The 21,771-nt window shown below is 39.7% G+C and overlaps 1 protein-coding gene across 1 annotated transcript in view; it reads left to right on the forward strand.

Annotated features, from left to right (window-relative positions):
* The window catches only part of LOC120516496 (polyribonucleotide nucleotidyltransferase 1, mitochondrial), a 128,117-nt gene that overhangs the window by 42,328 nt on the left and 64,018 nt on the right, over nucleotides 1–21,771 (forward strand). Inside the window, exons 7-11 of the mRNA XM_039738200.1 lie at nucleotides 313–360; nucleotides 2,153–2,266; nucleotides 3,059–3,245; nucleotides 4,523–4,574; nucleotides 5,481–5,538. Of these exons, the coding sequence (XP_039594134.1) occupies nucleotides 313–360; nucleotides 2,153–2,266; nucleotides 3,059–3,245; nucleotides 4,523–4,574; nucleotides 5,481–5,538 (459 nt within the window). The remainder of the gene's footprint in view (nucleotides 1–312; nucleotides 361–2,152; nucleotides 2,267–3,058; nucleotides 3,246–4,522; nucleotides 4,575–5,480; nucleotides 5,539–21,771) is intronic.

Consider the following 21,771-nt stretch of genomic DNA (forward strand, 5'->3'; position numbering starts at 1 on the left):
CTTCATTGACATTTAAAAGTTCTTTGCACCATTATAATCTTCTGAAAACTAGCTTAGTTCCTCCTTCCTGATTAACTTTAATGTATTTTGTCTAGTTTGGCGAAGTTTCCAAACATGGCAAAGTAATTTGAACAAAGTACGCTCATCATTATTCATTACTTTATTAAATGTGCTAAAGAGGAAAACATTCAGTTTAATATCTGTACTTCCCATTGTTTACTTGATTCATGACAATCTTCTAAAATACAGCAACAAATCTCACTTTTTAATAAAATAACATTATATATTTTTGTTTTTTATTTGTAATAATAGCCTCAGCTGCCCTTACACTGTCAGACATTCCATGGAATGGACCGGTTGGTGAGTATAGAGCTGTCGCTCTATTTTTTCAGTTTTATTGTGTAATATTTGACGCAGCAGGAAAAAGTAGAATAGCTATTGCTTGTTATTATCAGTGTTTTATTGCTGTTTAAAGTAGAGTATTTATGTTTTTTCTTTAACAATAAACGTAATTTGAGCTGTTCAGGTTTATTAATCATGTGTGGTACTATTAATGCATGTCTGTAGATTTCATACCTCAACAAAAATAATTTTGTTTTTGTTGGGCGTATGACAGCCTAATGTAACATGGCCTTCATTAAGCTTTTATACAATTTTTCATTTACTGTTCTTGAAGGTGATGAACGCAGCTCTCTTTCAAAGCAATGATTTTTGTAGTTTGTGTATCTTTTGCTGATTGATATTTAATCTAATTAGTTGCAGTTCTGAGAGGAGATTTATGAAAATAGGTATTTATGAGAATGTTATTCAAGCATTTATCAGATATTGTCTATGAATAAATTATAGTTTTTTGCAAGTACATTAAAATGCATTCTGTTAACTGTAATGGATTATTTTTTGCTATTTGGAGATTTCTTGGTTTCTTCTGTCTCCTCCTAGTGTGATTCTTTTTTGATTTTATTTAAAATTACTATTACAAAGCACAGACAAATTTGTAATTTGTCAACCTTTTAACAACTCACCTGTTTACCATCATTACATTATTATATTTATTTTATTGTCTTTTTTACAATATGTTATTTTATTTGGATTTGAGTGTACACTTAACAAATTGTTTGTTTCAGTTTGGTAAAAATATCTCACTTTTATTTAAAAGCTTATTTCACACCTTATTCTTGAACACAGTGGGTCTGGATGCAAGAACTCCTCATGCAGGACCTTGTCTACCTTGCTGACAGCACTAAATGTTCATTGCCTATACACATATCTCTGCAAAATGTTTGTCATTTTCTGGAGCAATTACATTTCACTATTTTAGGTTGCTGCTCCTATTGAATGTTTAAACAATTAAATAGGCATTGCTTTATACAGGGAATAGTCCTAGGATGAACACAGACATGCAGCATAATTTTTTTTTTCTTTAAATTTTGCTGGCTAGGAATGCCCATGCTTTTACTATATTTGGATTCCCTTCTTACTTGAACTGCTTTTGCTTTAGAAACATGATGTTTGTATATCCCTCAAAGTCCATCTAGCACAGCCACTGATTTTATTCACTTTTCTTTTTATGTTTTCAGCATAAATTAACATAGTACCCTTAAACAACTTTGCATCCAATTAGTGTCATAAAGTTTAAATAATAATTTCTCTGCAAAGTAGCTAATTTAGAGTCTTTTAAACGTATAAATAATATACCTGCCATATTATCCAGACAATTTAATGTGTATTTTATTATTTCAGACTTATGAAAGATTAGCTTTCTTAGCTTTTCTTTGAAATTAAGACTATAATAGGAAAGTTTGAACAGCTTTTGTTTTTAATAAAATACAAAAAAAATAAGAGAGTATTTAGATAAACCTAGCCCTTCTGATTAATGAATCTGATTAATGCAAAGAGGTATCTTTTCGTCAATGCCATGCTTTTGTTTTTTTTTTTTTAAAGAAATTTATTTATTTTATTATGGTGACCTGTGATTTTTCTACCTATTTTGTGTTTTAGTGATTATTCATTTTCTCATTTTCAGTTGAGAGCACACGCCAGTTGCAATTAAAATGTGTCTATAGTTTAACATTTAAGCCAAGTACATTTTTTTAAACAGTAATGTATGTTCTGTCTAAAATGCAATTTTGGCAAATTGGTGATTCATGTTTAGGTGCTGTGCGGGTTGGTCTTATTAATGGAGAATTTGTGATTAATCCAACAAGGAAGGAAATGGCATCAAGCACTCTTAACCTGCTAGTTACTGGCTCAGCTCATAACCAAGTCGGTAAGCATACTACATAAATTTTAAGATTAAATATTTTATCTTAATACAAATCCTTTTATTTGGCCATGGTGCTACAGTGGTTTATGCTATTGTCTCACATCTCAAGAAAACTGGGACTGAATCCTAACTCAGTCATTGTTTGTGTGAGGTTTACATGTTTTCCTTCTGTATGAGTGTTCTCTGGCTACTTTAATTTTCTTTCCAGACATGAGTGTTTAGTTTGCCTAATCGGAGGCTCTGAATTTGTCCAGTGTGGTTATGAGAATAATTATGTCCTGTATGAGCTTAATAGGAATAAGTCTTAAAATGTTGTGCTATAATACGCACATAAGGCTCCTTTTTATAGTAATGTTATTTAATTTTACAGACCTGTTTATTGTAGTTCTTCCAGTAGTGAACTGCACCCCAGGTACTTTATAGTTAGAGTAACTGTGCATTTTTACTAGTGGGGAATGAACTAGAAGTTAAAAAAATTAAGAGATTCCTAAAAACTGAAAGAATTTCAGGATGACAATATTACTGTACCTGGGAAAAAAAATTGTGTATACCATTCAGACTTTAAAACTGCATAATTACACCATTCAATTTCAAGTTTTGACATCTTGTAGTGCTTTGAAGATGGTTTATTTGAATACATGTTTATTTATTGATTCCTTGCATTTGAAAACTCTTTCTGAAAAATGTAAACCTTGGTATTTTTCTTTTCTAATACAATATAAAGAATGTGTGCCATTATTATTAAGTTTCTTTGTGAGTAATCTTTTGTATATGCTCTTTATTCCTGTGTTAAAGTTATGTTGGAAGCTTCAGCAGAAAATGTACTTCAACAGGATTTTTGCCATGCTATTAAAGTTGGAGTCAAACAGACACAGCAGATCATTCAGGGTATCCTGCAGCTGGCAAATGATCATGGTTTATCAAAACGAACTCCCCAAAAGTTGTTTGCTGCTGTTCCAGAAATGGTCGAGCTTGCTGGCCAGTAAGTTAAGAGAACAAATTCACCTGAAAAATCAGTCTCACAGTTGCACAGATAATTTTATTTTATATAGTTTAGTTCAGCTTTTTCAGACATGTTAAGTTTTATCCAAATTGAATTTGCAGATTATTTAATTGTAGTGAAAATTAATATCCATTTTTATGTTTTTAAAAGCTCTTGTTTTGTCTTCACATTATATATTTTATTTTTAAAGCTATTTGTTATATGAAAAATTAGGATCATGATATACATGGGTTTTAACAGCAATTTTGTGACATATAATTATCAATTAAAATGCCTGCTTGCCTTTGTGTATCACAAATATTGCAAAATTAATTAGGACATTTTAAAAAAGTTTTGATAAGAACTGGCCACTTAGCCCTCAAAACATATCAAATCTATTTACTTAAATTTCTAAGTGAACTTCCCTGAGAAGTCAAGTTTAAAGGTTCCCCAAATATCTTTATCTATGATACTACCTAATAACCTATTCTATGTATCCATTGTTTTTTGTGGGGAAAAAATTAATAATGTTTGTGTGAAATTTATATCGAACCAGTTTCGATTTGTCATAGGAAGATGAGTGAGAAAAATGATTGCATTATGATGTTAGGGTTAATCAATTAGTAAATTAATCTTATTGTCTCAATTTCATATGTAGGTTTCTTTTACATTTTGTTTGATATTTCAAGATTAATTTCACATGATTATATTTAAATGAATAATTGTTAATAAAAATAAATATTAAACTTTCTTTAATATGTGATCAGAATTTGCAATTGCCATGGTCAAATACTTATCAGTAGGTGGCTGTCTGTATACAGTGTACTTGTGTGCACTGTTGGTGCAAGTGGATTTTTTTCCTCGCTCTACAAATACCTGTGTGTGTGTGATCAATTGGCAATTTGGTATTGGCCCTATGTTAGTGTGAGAGGGCACATGACAGAGCTTTTAAATTAACTGGCACCCTGTTTGGATTTGTTTCCTGGTCTTAGCCAAATTCTGCCAGGTAGGCATTGGCCCCCACATATCTGAATTGAATTAGATGGGTTTCAAAATAGTATGCTAAAATTGCAGTCACTAGTTGTTATTGTAAATTTTTATTGTACATACTGTACTTTTTTATTTTATTTTGTCTTTAACCTGGAGCCAGTACAAAGAATACTGTATAGGTTTTAAAATGCAATGTTAAAATTATATAAATAATTTTAAATTAATTAGGAAGTACAAAATAAAAAAAAATATTTATATACAGTATATATTCACTTTTATACTTGCAGGTTGGCTTCTGAGAAGATCCATGCAGTGCTTTCTGACTTTAATCATGATAAAGTGAGTTGCACATTTTTTTTTCTGGTAAGAATCTGTAATTTAGGTAGTCAAACACCATTTGTTAATTATTCTTAGGCAACCAGTCATCTAGTACTGGACCTCTAGTACATTTCTGACACAATGTCTTCAAATCAAAAAACACACTTAAGCAACAAACAAAACTCTGTAAGATGAATTAAACATGCATACTGTATCCTTTACTGTATAAAGCTTGTTGTCTATTTACTCCCAATATGGGAAACTGAAATATTTTTGCATCTGTAGCAGACATGATTAAGTGTAGGACTTAAATGCACAGTCACAGCCATTGAAAGTGGACCTTGTTATGACTGAATATACTGTAGCTGTAGTAATGGCAGCATTGAGAGCACTTTTACAGCCTGAGTGATTCTCTGTACTATTAGCACGGTTTTCACAGCCCGACTAACACTCGGGTCTAACACTAAGGAGGTTAAATTCATAGGGTCCATGTGTTTAAAGTACTTACTAAAAATTGAAAATACTGTTGAAATGCTATGGTAATTATACTGTGTTATTTTTTTTTTTATAGACATTCAGTGATTACATATATAGGGATCTGAATCATAGCACAAACGTGAGGTTCAGACCTTTGATAGGAGAAAATGTTGTTGGTCAGACCTCTTTAAATTTTCATTTAAAGTACCTCTGTACTTACCTTACCAGTGTGCCAGGTAGCTTACAGTGACTTTTGCCCTAATATAATGACAAATTTCTACAAAACAGAAGTAGAGTAATCATCCCTGCCCATTATTTAATTTATTATACTGTTAACAGAAATGTGCAAAGTCTTACTAGGTCTAGGGACTTTTCAACATTGATTATCATTGTTTTCATTTATACAGTTAGCAGTGGATTTTTATATTGCTGACATGGAAATATTTTTAGATTTCTAGGGATGAAGCCATTAATAAAATAAGACTTGAAACAGAAGAGCACTTAAGAGGTAAACATTCTTTAATTTCAAATTTTTTTTAATAATGGGAAATGACATGAACACATTATGTCAGGGCCGATTTATACATCACGCTCAGAACGCGTACGCGCCCGCATCATGGCTGCCATGCGTTCCCCGCGTTCATTTCACGCATCCTCTGAGCAGGTCCTCAGAAATTAATGCGACGCGTGCGCGAGTTGCAATACCAGCAAAAAGTCGGTGGGCGCAGTGTGCTAAAAGTTGGAACGTGACGTCAGAGTCTCTGTTTACTATCTACATGTGACAGCAAGCCTCTATGGAGATCCTTCGAGGATCGATGTGCGCACTTTGCTGTTTGATGAATGGTTCAAAGTGGTGAAGCAAAATGCCGACATACAGATGCATTCATGGTGCTTTTATATTCAAGCGTTGCATATTCCCAATCGTAATGACACGATACATTTTAAAAGTCTCACATACCATCTTTTGTGCCGTCTATTTTTTATTTTTTTACTTTACCTGCTGTCAGGTCCAAGAAGCTCGTAGCGATTAAAAACTGGGATGACGTTTACGATGGTGTGCTTTAATAATAAAGTAAACTACGAAGTTAAAGTGGACATTTCGAGATTAAAGCTGAAATTTCCACTTTAATCACAAAATACTCGTTTTCACCGTGTCTTTTATTTTTTTTCTCAGTGGCTCAAATACAGCGCTTTACATTATGTTGCCGATGTGAAGTTGCAAAAAAAAAAAACAGACGGCACAAAAGATGGTATGTGAGACTTTTAAAATTTTTGGTGTCATTACGATCAGGAATATGCGACGCTTGAATATAAAAGCACCACAAATGCATCTTAATGTCGGCATTTTGCTTCACCACATTGAAGCATTCATCCCTTAGGATCTGCATAGAGGCTTTCTGTCACATGTAGATAGTTCCCGAACGTAATGACACGATACATTTTAAAAGTCTCACATACCATCTTTTGTGCCGTCTTTTTAATTTTTTTATTTTTGCAACTTCACAACAGCAGCATAATGTATAGCGTTATATTTGAGCCACTGAGAAAAAAATAAAGGACACGGTGAAAAGGTGTATTTTGTGATTAAAGTGGAAATTTCGGCATTAATCTCGAAATGTCCACTTTAACCTCATAGTTTACTTTATCATTAAAGCAGACCGTTGTAAACGTCATCCCAGGTTTTAATCGCTACACGCTTCTTGGACCTGACAGCAGCAGAAAGCAGCAATAGATCGCCACACAGAACAAATTGAATGTATGATATTCCATCTCTCTGCACATTTAGAATCCTTAGATTTATACTTGATATCACTTTCATGATGAAATGCATTAAAGTGTGTATGTTACATTTTACATATAATTTCATTTAAATAATGAATACTGTTAATTACACACATGGGGGAATAATTACACACATGGGGGTGTCACGGTGGTGGAGCAATAGCAGGGAGTTATGTTGCTGGTATTTCCTGCTTGTATTCCACACTGTACTCCAGTTTCCTTCCAAAGATATGCAGATTTGGGGATTTAGTGCCGCTAAAATGATGCTAGTGTATGTATGTGCTTGTATTCACTTTGTGATGAGCTGAGGTCTCGTCAAGGGACTGTTTCTCACTCGTGCCCAATGCTTGCTGGAATGTACACATGCCTGGATTGATGGATTTAATCAATAAACATCCTTTTCAGAGATATTGCGGTAAGGTGTCATCAGAATTTAATAGGTGTTCTAGGCAATTCACAACACAGAGAAGCCGAATATGTTCTCACCGTGATAATATCTCGCACTGCCACCTGGTGGATTCCTCCAAATTTACGTAAAGTACGCGCGCAAGTATGAACATTACAACGCTTGCGTAGCAGGAGCGTCTGCCTGCAGCATGCGTCGCGTTGCGTGAAGTATAACTCCAGCCTTAGCTCTACAGATGATTAAATGTATAGCTATTGCTTTTATCATTAGATAATCCAGCCGAGCTTTAAAACATATTCTCTCTCTTTGCCATTTTACTTATTAGAACATGATAAAAGTTTTGACAAAAATAGATCCTTCAGCTCAATGCAACAAATAAGGCCTGTACTGTATATTACTAAAATCTTTTTGAATGTCATGCTAAATAATAAATGCCCTATTGTTAGTAAAACAGGACTTTTCCTGGTTTAAATCTTTGTCTCACTGTTTTGATATGTGCTTGATAGCCGATTTCCATGCTTTTTTTATTTAATTTTCATCAATTCACATGTGATCCAACTGCAGCAAATTGTCCTATAATTTACACAATTTGACCTGATCTTTTAACTTAAAGGCTTTGTTTTGGCTAGCCTCTAACCCTTAGAAAATGTATTAGTTTAAATACTATACATAAGAACAAAAGAATTTTGACAAACTGATACCATTTAGACCATCGAGCCTGTTTGTTTAGCTGAAACTGTACCAATATATCCTCCAGATACTTACAGTGGGAGCCACGTCAAACAGCCGCCTGGAGCATGACAGGACCATGACAGGACCATGCACGATCCGTGCACGGAATGTGATCCCCCGCGATGACGCAGTTAACGATGCCCCGCCCCATAAACGCCCCCATGCGCTTTCTAAAAAGATGGTTGCAATGCTGTATAATCCCGCCAGATGGAGCATTGAATGCTTCAGTTAACTGCAGTGTCCAGGAAGCCCTATACCGTATCTTTAATATACTGTATAGGCAGTTCTTGTATTGTCAACATAGTTTCATAAATAGATGACGTGGTAAAAAAAACAACAACAAACCGATTAATAAAACAGATTAGTTAAATCACTCAATACACAACCCATGATGATTATGCTATTTATTATTAAATAATGAATTAATAAAACTAGTTAGTAAAATATTTTTATTCTAGACTATAAGTGAAGAAAAAATAAAGCAAGTTACAGTAGGCGGTTGATACGACAGCTTGCGTGGTGCAATGCTAAGAACTGCTGATTTCCGATCCGTGCTATATAAAATCATCACATTCAAATATTAACAATTCCCACACACCCTTCCTACATTCACGACATGTGTACTTGTTGCAGTGTACACATCTCTCTGTGCTATGGTTCCTATTACATTAGCACCTGACATTGTACTTTCTTCCCTATATAAATAACATTCGAGTATAGCGTCTCCAAATAAATCACATTCGAGCTATAGCGTCTCCAAATAAATCACATTTGAGTTATAGCGCTTTTATGTGAAAACAGCATTGTCAGATTTGGGGGTGGGTCGTGAACGCGACTGAGAGAATGGAACTGAATTTAAAAAAAGCTAACCTTTACAATTATCATGCATTTACATATTCGTTTTCAAACAATATTGCATTATTATATAGGAGCTTCCCTGTCTGCCTATCATATAGTGCCTTTCCTTCCTACCTATCTATATATCTATCCCCTTAGCTGTTTTTTATATATCTATTATACAGTGCCTTCCCTGTTTATTTATATATCTAGTGCCTTCTCTGCCTGTCTGTCTTTCTGCCTGATTGCATATAGCGCTAAACTCACTGCTCTGTACTATTCTGTCCCCTGCATGTCCTGGAGTATAAAAGAAACAGCACCATACAGCAACATGTGCGAACTGGCAAGTTCGGGAAAAACACGCGTCACTGATTACAAACCGCAAGATGAATGAAAGAGACAATATATGTAAAACATCATCGCACTAATGCAATATTATTTGAAACGAATAGCGCCAGATCGGGTTTGAATATGCCCGATCTGACGCTGTTCGCTTTCAAATAATATTGCATGTACTGTGCGTTGAAAGTGCTGCACTGAATAAGCTGACTCCTTCTGTAACAGCGTGTATTCAAACCCGATCTGACGCTAATATTGCATGTACTTAACTATTTTAGAATAAAACATAAATTTGATTTCAGTCAGTCTGTAAGAGCCAGTGTACATTACGGAAGCGTATTAGGGCCACGGTGAAAAAAATACGGACACAGTGAAGAAAAAAATCTAAATGTCGAGATTAAAGTCGACATGTTGACTTTATTCTCGACATTTCCACTTTATTGTCGCCAATTATGTCGAGATTAAAGTCGACATTTTCCACTTTATTCTAATAGTTTATTTTGTCAGTAGAATGTCGCAAACTAAACTAAATCTTAAAATGAATGTTTAATTTACTAGATTTTCTCAAACCCGTCATTAATTAATGTAGCACATTAAATGCTTTATATTAAGTGTTCCCGACCCAGTTAAGTTGTGTTTACACGGATTACTGTAGAAACGGAACACACGTGAAATGCGTGTATTCCAAATAATGATCTATTCTTTCCACTCTAAAACTCCACTTCACTCCCAGATAATCAATCAAGGCATGAGCTGGGAGAAGTTTGTGCACGTTTTAAGTCGTTGGGGGGATGGAATAGCCGACTCGGAACCAGTGGTGCGCTGTCAGATCCGGAAATCTCTGCATGACAGTCTCGTGCACATTCTCTTTTAAATTCTTGGACAATTTGGCTTTGCCGTTTGTCCCACTCCAGTTCAATGTAACCCATGGGTCTCAATCACAAAATCAGCCAACACTGTAAACAGATGACACAACAAATTATATACTCTGAAACGTTCATTTGAACATTTAAAAATACAGTATATACAAAAACATAAATATAAAACAATCAACTATTATTGTTAAAGTCAGTCTGCTGTTCAGGATCAAGTTTACGGGCTTCGTTTAACGTTGAAGCACTAACTGCCAAAGTGCCACCGTGTGTGTGTGTGTGTGTGTGTGTGCGCTCCGGCATTCGTCAGGTTTGTCTGAGCTGGCTTTAACACAAACACATTTGCGCCAGCAGGACGAAAAAACATTTTAGCACCATCTAACAGTCAGTAATAAGGAGAAGTCAGTACATTCTCCGTTGAGATTTCTCACATTCCACTCCTCCTAAGTTTGTCTTTTAATGAAGTTCTAAGAAAACTAAGAAAAATATTTTGGGTCACTTAAGCACGAAATAGCACGGACGCAAATGATCAAGATTTTAATTGTTGTTGTCATTTTCTCAAACATGATTTTCCAACTTGGCGTTTATAAAGATTTAGACAGACTGAATTTAAGAATGCACCCCTAGTAACCTAAAAAAACACACACACACCGAAGAGCAAAGCGGAGCTGCATTCACACCTCAGACCGTCTTTTGTCTTGTAAATGAGGTATCCTAATTCACCTTCCAATCCCCACCAGCACACACACTCTTTGTCTGTACTGTACACTGTTGCTGTTTGTTAGGGCACTTGGTTATACAGAGTACTTTAATGTATAAAACACTTACTTCCTGGTTTGTTTTATTTTAAATATAGCTTATTACCTTATTCAGCAAAATAAACAATGTTATCTTTGTGTTAATTATTAACGTATTGATGTCTTTTAATTAAGGACAAAAATAGACCATGCGCTTGTGTTTAGGACTGCTGAACAGCTGTGTTCATAGGTTTAATCAACGATTTACAAGACAACAGTTAAAGCATTTGTGGATGAGAGGTGTGTGTGTGTGTGCGCTCCTGCATTTCTCCGTTGGCTTTAACACAAACACATTTGCGTAGACAGGTCTAAAGAACCCTCCCCGCCAAAAAACACACACAGAGCAATTAGCGCACGTCATAGTCAGGATTCTCCACTGAGGTTTCTCACCTAAGTTTGTGTTTGCTCTTTTGATGGAGTTCTTAAAACCCAAAAAATTATTTATACTGAGAAAAAATTATTATGGGTCACATAATCACAAACACAAACTAGCACAGATACATATGATCAAGTGTTTAACTATTGTTTTCATTTGTTTCTATGACCAGTAATAATATTAATAATAATTATTATTGTTAGCCCAACTCTTTGACTATTTAAAACAAAGGCGTCTCCCATTTTTTGCCCATTTACTGTAAGTAGTTGGTTCAAGTAAATGTTTTTTTTAAATACCCAAACAATCCCCCAACAATTAAAACACGCACACACGACTTTAGAAATAAAATGTATTCTTCCAAAACTAGTCAATCGCTTCTTAAAACCGTTCTCACCTCTCCGCCAGTGTCTTTTGTTAATCTAAATGTGCTGATAAAAGAAAAGCTGCAAGTAGCCGGCTATTCCATCCCCCGAACGACTTAGAACGTGCACAAACTTCTCCCAGCTCATGCCTTGTTGGATTATCTGGGAGTGAAGTGGAGTTTTAGAGAGGAAATAATAGATCATTATTTGGAATACACGCTTTTCACGTGTGTTCCGTTTCTACAGTAATCCGTGTAAACACATTTTTAAAACAGAAACGTTTTTCATATTGTAGTAGTAAATGACAAAATGTAAGCATAAACTATATAATGTATGAAGCCTGAAGTCCAAATATCAAACACTTTCACAAAAGGAACAAATATAACAGAACAAGTATGCTTTTATTCAAAAAATATAACTGCAGAAAAAACCGCCTTAACATGCGACATTGACACTTGTTTATCGCGACTGCCTCCGTAAGCGCAATTGAATCAGCTCCGACTGCGAGTCAGAAGACCGTGAGTTCGATCCTGCACCACTTTGTTTTGAGAAGTAAACTGCTCTTATTCTTACTATTTTAGAATAAAAACATGCATTTGATTTCAGTGTGTAACAGTGTAATTTATGATACTTGTAAAGGTTAGTTTTTTTTTATTCACTTTTCATTCTCTCAGTCGTGTTCAGGATCCTTCCCTACCCCCCATCTGAGAATGCTGTTTTCACATAAAGATGCGCTGTAGCTCTGCAGTGTACTTGTGACTGCATTCTCGTACCAATGCTGCGAACTGAAGTGCCTGCATGCAGTTTTCGTGGCATTACACGTCTATTTTTGAGCATGCCCATGTCGCTCAAACACAGGAACATATGTTGGTGTACAAGAATAAAAACAAGTGCACTTTTATTCTAGACTATAAGTGAAGAAAAAATAAAGCAAGTTACAGTAGGCGGTTGATACGACAGCTTGCGTGGTGCAATGCTAAGAATTGCTGATTTCCGATCCGTGCTGTATAAAATCATCACATTCAAATATTAACAATTCCACACACCCTTCCTACATTCACGACATGTGTACTTGTTGCAGTGTACACATCTCTCTGTGCTATGGTTCCTATTACACTGAATGAGCACCTGACATTGTACTTTCTTCCCTGTTTAAATAACATTCAGTATAGCGTCTCCAAATAAATCACATTCGAGTATAGCGTCTCCAAATAAATCACATTCGAGTATAGCGCGTCTCCAAATAAATCACATTCGAGCTATAGCGTCTCCAAATAAATCACATTTGAGTTATAGCGCGTCTTTATGTGAAAACAGCATTGTCAGAGGGGGAGGGGGGGGGTTTCGTGAACGCGACTGAGAGAATGGAACTGAATTTAAAAAAAGCTAACCGTTACAATTATCATGCATTTACACTGGCTCTTACAGACTGACTGAAATAAAATGTATGTTTTTATTCTAAAATAGTTAAGTACATGCAATATTAGCGTCAGATCGGGTTTGAATACACGCTGTTACAGAAGGAGTCAGCTTATTCAGTGCAGCACTTTCAACGCACAGTACATGCAATATGTAGGCATATTCAAACCCGATCTGACGCTATTCGCTTTCAAATAATATTGCATTAGTGCGATGATGTTTTTACATATATTATCGCTTTCATTCATCTTGCGGTTTGTAATCAGTGACGCGTGTTTTTCCCGATCTTGCCAGTTCGCACATGTTGCTGTATGGTGCTGTTTCTTTTGTACTCCAGGACATGCAGAGGACAGAATAGTACAGAGCAGTAAGTTCAGCGCTATATGCAATCAGACAGACAGAGAAGGCACTAGATATATAAATAAACAGGGAAGGCACTGTATAATAGATATATAAAAAACAGCTAAGGGGATAGATATATAGATAGGTAGGTAGGAAGGAAAGGCACTATATGATAGGCAGACAGGGAAGCTCCTATATAATAATATAATATAATATTATAATTATAATAATAAAATATAATGTTAAAATCACGTGATTGCAACTCAGTGCAGCTAAATTGCTGGCGTGTGTTAACGTGTTCTTGAGCACAAAGCGCCATCCAGTGGTGGAACCAGGTAAATGAATAAATAGGGCATGAATGGGCGTGTTTACTGTGAAATCTTGACACGCCTTCTATCAGTAGAGGGAGGGGGGGATCACGGCGTGCATAGGGCAGCCGTACGCCATTCGCACGCCATTCACACGGCCGCGGCTATTTGACGTGGCTCCATCTGTATTAACAGTCAGTAGGGTTTCTGCTTCAGTTATGTGGCTCAGTAGTTTGTTTCAGATTCCAATGCCTCTTTGCATGAAGATGTGCTTTCTGATTTCAGTCCTAAATGTACTTTCCCTTATTTTCCACTAGTGTCCTTGAGTGTATGATTCACTGTTTAGTTGAATGAGTTCCACTGGTTCTACTTTATCAATGCCTTTAACATTTTTGAACACCTTGATTAGGCCTCCACACAGTCTCCTCTGTTTGAGGCTAAATGAGTTTAATTTCCTGGGTCTATTGGAGTATGACATTCTTATGTTTTGGGACAGGTTTTGGTTACTCTTCTCTGACCAGCTTCAAGTGCTGCTATGTCTTTTTTGTAGCGTGGTGACCAGAATTATACACAATACTGCAGATACAGTATGGTCTCACTAGTGTGAGCTTAACATCTTTCGATTTACATTCAACAGTTTTTACAATATAACCTAACATTTTATTTGCCTTTTTAATAATTTCTGCAAATGGAATAGATGATGAAAATTTTGTGCCAACATAAATCAATAAATTATTTTCAGATGTTGCTTCCTGTAGGACAGTGTTTTCCATCTTGTATTTATAATCGACGTTCCTTTTGCCCATCTATAGCACTTTGCACTTTCATACATTGATTCTCCACTTCATCTCATAAACCAACGCCTGTGGTTGATTAATATTTTATTTTTATAATATTGTAATTTAACTCTTTATACAAAAGAGATCTAACGGCTTTGTTCTCTAGAATGATAGTTCCTATGTATTGTCAGTCAGTCATTTTCCAACCAGCTATATTCTAACACAGAGTCACGGGGGTCTGTCGGAGCCAATCCCAGCCAGCACAGGGCACAAGGCAAGAACAAATCCCCATGCAGGGCACCAGTCCAATGCAGGGCCCACACACACACACACACACCAAGCAACAACAACAACAACATTTATTTATATAGCACATTTTCATACAAAAGAATGTAGCTCAAAGTGCTTTACATAATGAAGAATAGAAAAATAAGAGACACAGTAAGAAAATAAAACAAGTCAACATTAATTACCATAGAATAAGAGTAAGGTCCAATGGCCAGGGGGGACAGAAAAAACAAAAAAAAAACTCTAGACGGCCAGAGAAAAAAATAAAATCTGCAGGGATTCCAGGCCATGAGACCGCCCAGTCCCCTCTGGGCAATCTAGCTAACATAAATGAAACAGTCCTCTTTGTATTTATGGTTTTCACGGAAGGACTTGATGATGATGATGATGATAATGATGATCACGTGGACTTCTGGCTTTTAGTCCATCAATGCTGGGGCATCATGGTGCTTTGAGTAGGTTGGTGGTGGCACAGGCCACCACCACAGAGAAACTGGAAAAAGAAATGAGAGAGTAGGGGTCAGTACGGATTTTAGAGCCACCATGAATAGTTATTATGATGAATTGAACATACAGAGTATCAGGATTAAGATAAAGTGAAGTTATGAGAAGGCCATATTAAAGAAGCACACACTAGGGTCAATTTAGGATCGCCAATGCACCTAACCTGCATGTCTTTGGACAGTGTGAGGAAACCGGAGCACCCATACGGGGAGAACATACAAACTCCACGCAGGAAGGACCCAGGTCTCCTTACTGTGAGGCAGCAGCACTACCACTGCACCGTGCCGCCCTCTATGTATTGTTATTAACTTAAATCCAATTATAACTGGCGTTTTTTTTTAAATAGTAAATTTGTCGTGAAGACAACGTTTTAAAACAAAGGTTTATTAACTGAAAGTCAAGCGATGTACGATCAAAAGAACTAAATACTATATACAAAGAAGATGCTACTGCTGCTTTTGGACTTAACAAAATATAGTCTTCTATCTCTGCCTCTCTCCAGTCTACCTCCTTTTAATCTCTTCAATGCCTAATTTTCAGGGTCAGACCTAGAATCATTTACTGCAGGCATGTCAAACACGCGGCCCTCTCAGAAATCAGTGCGGCCCACATGACAGATCCTAGTTAGCACTAAACTTGTACAAAATGAATACTATCATTTGTGATTGATTCATTCTGCATCTTCGGCGTTACTTATTGACTTTTCTTACTTCCGCCTTCTGACAAAAGGGCGTTTTCCCATGGCATTACAGTACCGGAAACGTCATCTATTTATTTACTTATTTACCTTTATTCATTCATTTACTTCCTACAGTGTAAAGTCACAAGTAGACTGCAGAGCTTCCCGTGTATATATACAAAGTACAGCGATGGCAAAAGTGCGAGAATGCAATTAAATGGTATGAGAATGCAGTTAAACTTTTTTTGGGGGCACATACACCGTCCAGATCTAAACACTAGCATGGAGAATCGCTTGTGTACTGAAGAGTCTGTAGCTGCAGGTCAAAGCTGCCGTCGCTGTACTTTGTATATAAGAGCCAGATCGAATATTATTTACTTATTTACCTTGGTTTATTTACTTACTTCCTACAGCGTAAAGTCACAAGTGGACTGCAGAGCTATAGCATGTCTTTATGTGAAAACAGCAGTTTCGGGGGTGATAGGATCGTGAACACGACTGAGAGAATAAAACTGAATTAAAAAAACAAAACAAAGCTACTTTACAAGTATCATACATTTACACCGACTATTACAGACTGAAATCAAATGTATGTTTTTATTCTAAAATAGTCAGAATAAGAGCAACTCACTTCTCAAAATGGACTCGTCTGGGGTCGAACCTGTGAAGTTTTGATTACCAGCCAACAGTTGATACCATTGTGCAACCGAAGAGGTCATAGCAAATGCGTGTCAATGTCGCACCCTAAAGCGGGTTCTTCTTCTGCAGTTATATTCTTGAATAGAAGCGCACTTGTTATATTTGTACCTCTTGTGAAAGTGTTTATTTGATATTCAGGAATTCATTCCCAATGATCCTAGGAGCTATGTTGTCCGGGGCTTTATGCCCCTGGTAGAGCCACCCAAGGCAAACTGGTCCTAGGTGAGGGATGAGACAAAGAGCGGTTCAACAAACCTCCGATGAAGAGCCAAAACTTTGGACGACGTTTTCCCTTGCCCGGACGCGGGTCACCGGGGCCCCCCTCTGGAGCCAGGCCTGGAGGTGGGGCTCGATGGCGGCGCCTGGTGGCGGGCCTGCACCCATGGGGCTCGGCCGGGCACAGCCGAAGAGGTAACGTGGGTCCTCCTCCCCATGGGCTCACCACCTATGGGAGGGGCCAAGGAGGTTGGGTGCAGTGTGAGTTGGGTGGTGGCCGAAGGCGGGGACCTTGGCGGTCTGATCCTCGGCTACAGAAACTGGCTCTTGGGACGTGGAATGTCACCTCTCTGAAGGGAAGGAGCCTGAGCTAGTGCTGCGCGAGGAGAGAGGTTCGGCTAGATATAGTCGGACTCACCTCGGCACAGCTTGGACTCTGGAACCAATCTCCTTGAGAGGGGCTGGACTCTCTACCACTCTGGAGTTGCCCCCGGTGAGAGGCGCCGAGCAGGTGTGGGCATACTTATTGCCCCCCGACTTGGAGCCTGTGCATTGGGGTTTACCCGGTGGCGAGAGGGTGGCCTCCCTCCTTCGGGTGGGGAAGGGTCCTGACTGTTGTTTGTGCGTATGCCGAACAGCAGTTTGGAGTATCCACCCTTTTGGAGTCTCTGGAGGGTTGCTAGAGGGCATACCTTCTGGGGATTCCCTCGTTTTGCTGGGAGACTTCAATGCTCCGTGGGCAATGACAGTGAGACCTGGAAGGCGTGATTGGGAGGAATGGCCCCGATCTGAACCGGCGGTGTTTTGTTATTGGACTTCTGTGCTCGTCATGGATTGTCCATAACGAACACCATGTTCAAGCATAAGGGTGTTCATATGTGCACTTGGCACCAGGACACCCTAGGCCTCAGGTCGATGATCGACTTTGTGGTCGTGTCGTCGGACTTGCGGCCATATGTCTTGGACACTTTCGGGTGAAGAGAGGCGGAGCTGTCAACTGATCACCACCTGGTGGTGAGTTGGCCGATGGTGGGGAAGATGCGGTCAGACCTGGTAGGCCCAAGCGTGTTGTGAGGGTCTGCTGGGAGCGGCTGGCAGAGTCCCCTGTCAGAAGTAGCTTCAACTCCCACCTCGGCAGAACTTCAACCCGTCCCGAGGGAGGTGGGGACATTGAGTCGAATGGGCCATGTTCCGTGCCTCTATTGTTGAGGCGGCTGACGGAGCTGTGGCCGCAAGGTGGTGGTGCCTGTCGTGGCGGCAATCCCGAACCCGTTGGTGGACACGGCGGTGAGGGATGCCGTCAAGCTGAAGAAGAGTCCTATAGGACTTTTTGTCCTGTGGGTCTCTGGAGGCAGCTGATAGGTACCGGCAGGCCAAGCGGAGCAGCGGCCGGTTGTTGCTGAGGCAAAACTTCGGGCATGGGAGGAGTTTGGAGGCCATGGAGAGCGACTTTGGACGGCCGAGGAGATTCTGGTCCACCGTCCGGCGTCTCAGGAGGGAAGCAGTGCAGTGTCAACACCGTATATGGTGGGGATGGTGCGCTGCTGACCTCGACTTCGGGGCGTTGTGGGTGGTGGGAGGAGTACTTGAAGACCTCCTCAATCCCACTAACATGCCTTCCAATGAGGAAGCAGAGCCTGGGGACTCTGAGGTGGGCTCTCCCATCTCTGGGACTGAAGTCACCGAGGTGGTCAAAAAACTCCTTGGTGGCAGGGCCCGGGGTGGATGAGATCGCCCGGAGTTCCTTAAGGCTCTGGATGTTGTAGGACTGTCTTGGTTGACCGTCTCTGCAACATCGCATGGACATCGGGGACAGTGCCTCTGGATTGGCAGACCGGGGTGGTGGTCCCCTCTTTAAAAGGGGACGGAGGGTGTGTTCCAACTATAGAGGGATCACACTCCTCAGCCTCCCTGGAAAAGTCTATTCGGGGTTCTGGAGAGGAGGGTCCGTCGGATAGTGAACCTCGGATTCAGGAGGAACAGTGTGGTTTTCGTCCTGGTCGCGGAACAGTGGACCAGCTCTTCACCCTTAGCAGAGTCCTGGAGGGTGCATGGGAGTTTGCCCGACCGGTCTACATGTGTTTTGTGGACTTGGAAAGGCATTGACCGTGTCCCTCGGGAATCCTGTGGGGGTGCTCGGGAGTATGGGGTACGGACCCCTGATAAGAGCTGTTAGGTCTCTGTACAACGGTGTCAGAGCTTGGTCCGCATTGCGGCAGTAAGTCGAGCCCGTTTCCAGTGAGAGTTGGACTCCGCCAGGGCTGCCCTTTGTCACCGATTCTGTTCATAACTTTTATGGACAGAATTTCTAAGCGCAACCAGGGTGTTGAAGGGGTCGGTTTGGTGGACTCAGGATTGGGTCACTGCATTTTGCAGATGATGTTGTCCTGTTTGCTTCATCAGGCCGTGATCTTCAGCTCTCTCTGGATCGGTTCGCAGCTGAGTGTGAAGCGGCTGGGATGAGAATCAGCACCTCCAAATCCGAGAGCATGGTCCTCAGCGGAAAAGGGTGGAGTGCCCTCTCAGGGTTGGGGGAGAGATCCTGCCCCAAGTGGAGGAGTTCAAGTATCTCGGGGTCTTGTTCACGAGTGAGGGAAGAATGGGCGTGAGATCGACAGGCGGATCGGTGCGCGGCATCCGCAGTGATGCGGCTCTGCATCGGTCTGTCGTGGTGAAAAAGGAGCTGAGCCGTAAGGCAAAGCTCTCAATTTACCAGTCGATCTACGCTCCTACCCTCACCTATGGTCATGAGCTATGGGTAGTGACCGAAAGAACGAGATCGGGAATACAAGCGGCTGAAATGAGTTTCCTCCGCAGGGTGTCTGGGCTTTCCCTTAAAGATAGGGTGAGAAGCTCAGTCATCCGGGAGGGGCTCAGAGTAGAGCCGCTGCTCCTCCGCATCGAGAGGAGTCAGATGAGGTGGCTCGGGCATCCGATCAGGATGCCTCCTGGGCGCCTCCCTGGTGAGGTGTTCCGGCACGTCCAACGGGAGGAGGCCCGGGGAAGACCCAGGACACGCTGGAGGGACTATGTCTCCCGGCTGGCCTGGGAGCCTTTGGGATTCTCCGGAAGAGCTGGAAGAAGTGGCGGGAGAGGGAAGTCTGGGCCTCTCTGCTTAAGCTGCTGCCCCCGCGACCCGACCTCGGATAAGCAGAAGAGGATGGATGGATGGAATTCAGGCTTAACACATTATACACTTTATGTCTACATTTTGTCAATAATTACTAAAACATGAAAAATGTTTCTGTTTTAACTATGTGTTTACTGTATGTACATAGATAGTTGTTGACACGGAACACACATGAAATGCATGTGTTCCAAATAAGGAAATAGTATTTATAAAAAGTGTGATTTTGCTTGACTTCTCACTCTATACAACTCCAAGCAACTGACATGCAGGTAAACAGACTTGAGCTGAGAAAACTGTGCGGCGGTGGGGGGTGTGATAGCAGGCTGCTTGCTGCTTCTTGACACATTTACAGGACAAAAGACACTGACGGAGAGGTACAAAGCGATTTAAGGTGGGACAGATCTACAAGTTTTTTTTGTAGGCTCTGGTAATTCTGGTGTTAAAGATAGGGTGAGAAGCTCAGTCATCCGGAAGGAACTCTGAGTAGAGCCACTGCTCCTCCGCTTCGAGAGGTCAGGTGAGGTGGCTCAGGCATCTGATCAGGATGCCTTCTGGACGCCTCCCTGGTGAGGTGTTCAGGGCATGTCTAACCGGGAGGAGGCCCCAGGGAAAACCCAGGACATGCTGGGACTATGTCTCTTGGCTGACCTGGGAACACCTCGGGATTCCCCTGGAAGAGCTAGTAGAAGTGGCCCGGGAGAGGGAAGTCTGGGCATCTCTGCTCAAGCTGCTGCTCCCGCGACCCGATCTCAGATAAGTGGAAGAGGATGGATAGATGGATATTTTCGCGTTCTTTTGCTCTAGTTTTATGTAATTTTGTGCAAGTATTGTAACGTACAGTTAGTGCAGACTAAAGCTGAAGATCTTAAGTGGACATGAGAAGTTGGTGAGTTGTTTATTAACAAATTTTTGTGATTTTGAATTTGTAAAATTAGTGTAAGTCGGGGGCTTTTTGCATATCGGCTTATTTTACAATATAAACAATGAAGTAAACTTAGTAAAGTAAAATTAGATTTTTGGAGGATTTGTTTTCCAACTTGAATTACTGAGCAATGAATTCAGTGAGCGTTTTCTTGATTTCACTTCACACGAACAGGACTTTGCACTGTTTACGTCACCGTACTCTTACAATATTGAGAATGCACCTGAGAATATCCAAATGGAGTTGATTAAACTGCAGTCAGATTCTATTCTGAAGGCAAAATACAATGAAATTGTTGTGCCAGGCTTGTACAGTATGCTTACCTGCCACCCTCGTATGTGCAGATCCGTAAGTTGGCATCGAGAGTACTGTCTATGTTCGGAAGCACTTACCTCTGTGAGCAATTGTTTTCGTTAATGAAAGCTACCAAAACCCCACATCGCTCAAGACTTACTGTCAAGCACCTATCATCCCTCATAAAAGTTGCAGCTGCACAAGATTTCAAGCCTGATATTGACAAACTGGTTACTAACTAGAGATGCCAATGGTCGGAACAAAAGAAATAGATCTCAGACTGAAAGACTTCTATATAAGGACCCAGCTAAGAGGCTAAGACTCTTAATTGTATGCTGTTGTATGGAGATTGTATGGAAATAAATTGCTTTTCTTTAAAGTGTTACATTTTTTAAAGTTTTCAGTATTGTAAAGTATTTGTTACAGTGCACGTATGGTAGGCGAAGCGGCCCACCAATGGTGGTGTTTGACATGCCTGATTTACTGAGTCTGGGATACCCTACATAATCTCAGATTTGTCATGTCAAATTGACCACCAAAACCAAAGGTTTTTCCTCAGTTTTAATTAATGTAACTTGTGTTTTGCATGGTATTATGCAAGGTCTTTCTATGTGAATAAATACTTAAAACTGCTTTATTAGCCATTTATTATTTGACC

Source organism: Polypterus senegalus, chromosome 16, assembly GCF_016835505.1.
Source record: "Polypterus senegalus isolate Bchr_013 chromosome 16, ASM1683550v1, whole genome shotgun sequence".
Taxonomy (NCBI): domain Eukaryota; kingdom Metazoa; phylum Chordata; class Cladistia; order Polypteriformes; family Polypteridae; genus Polypterus; species Polypterus senegalus.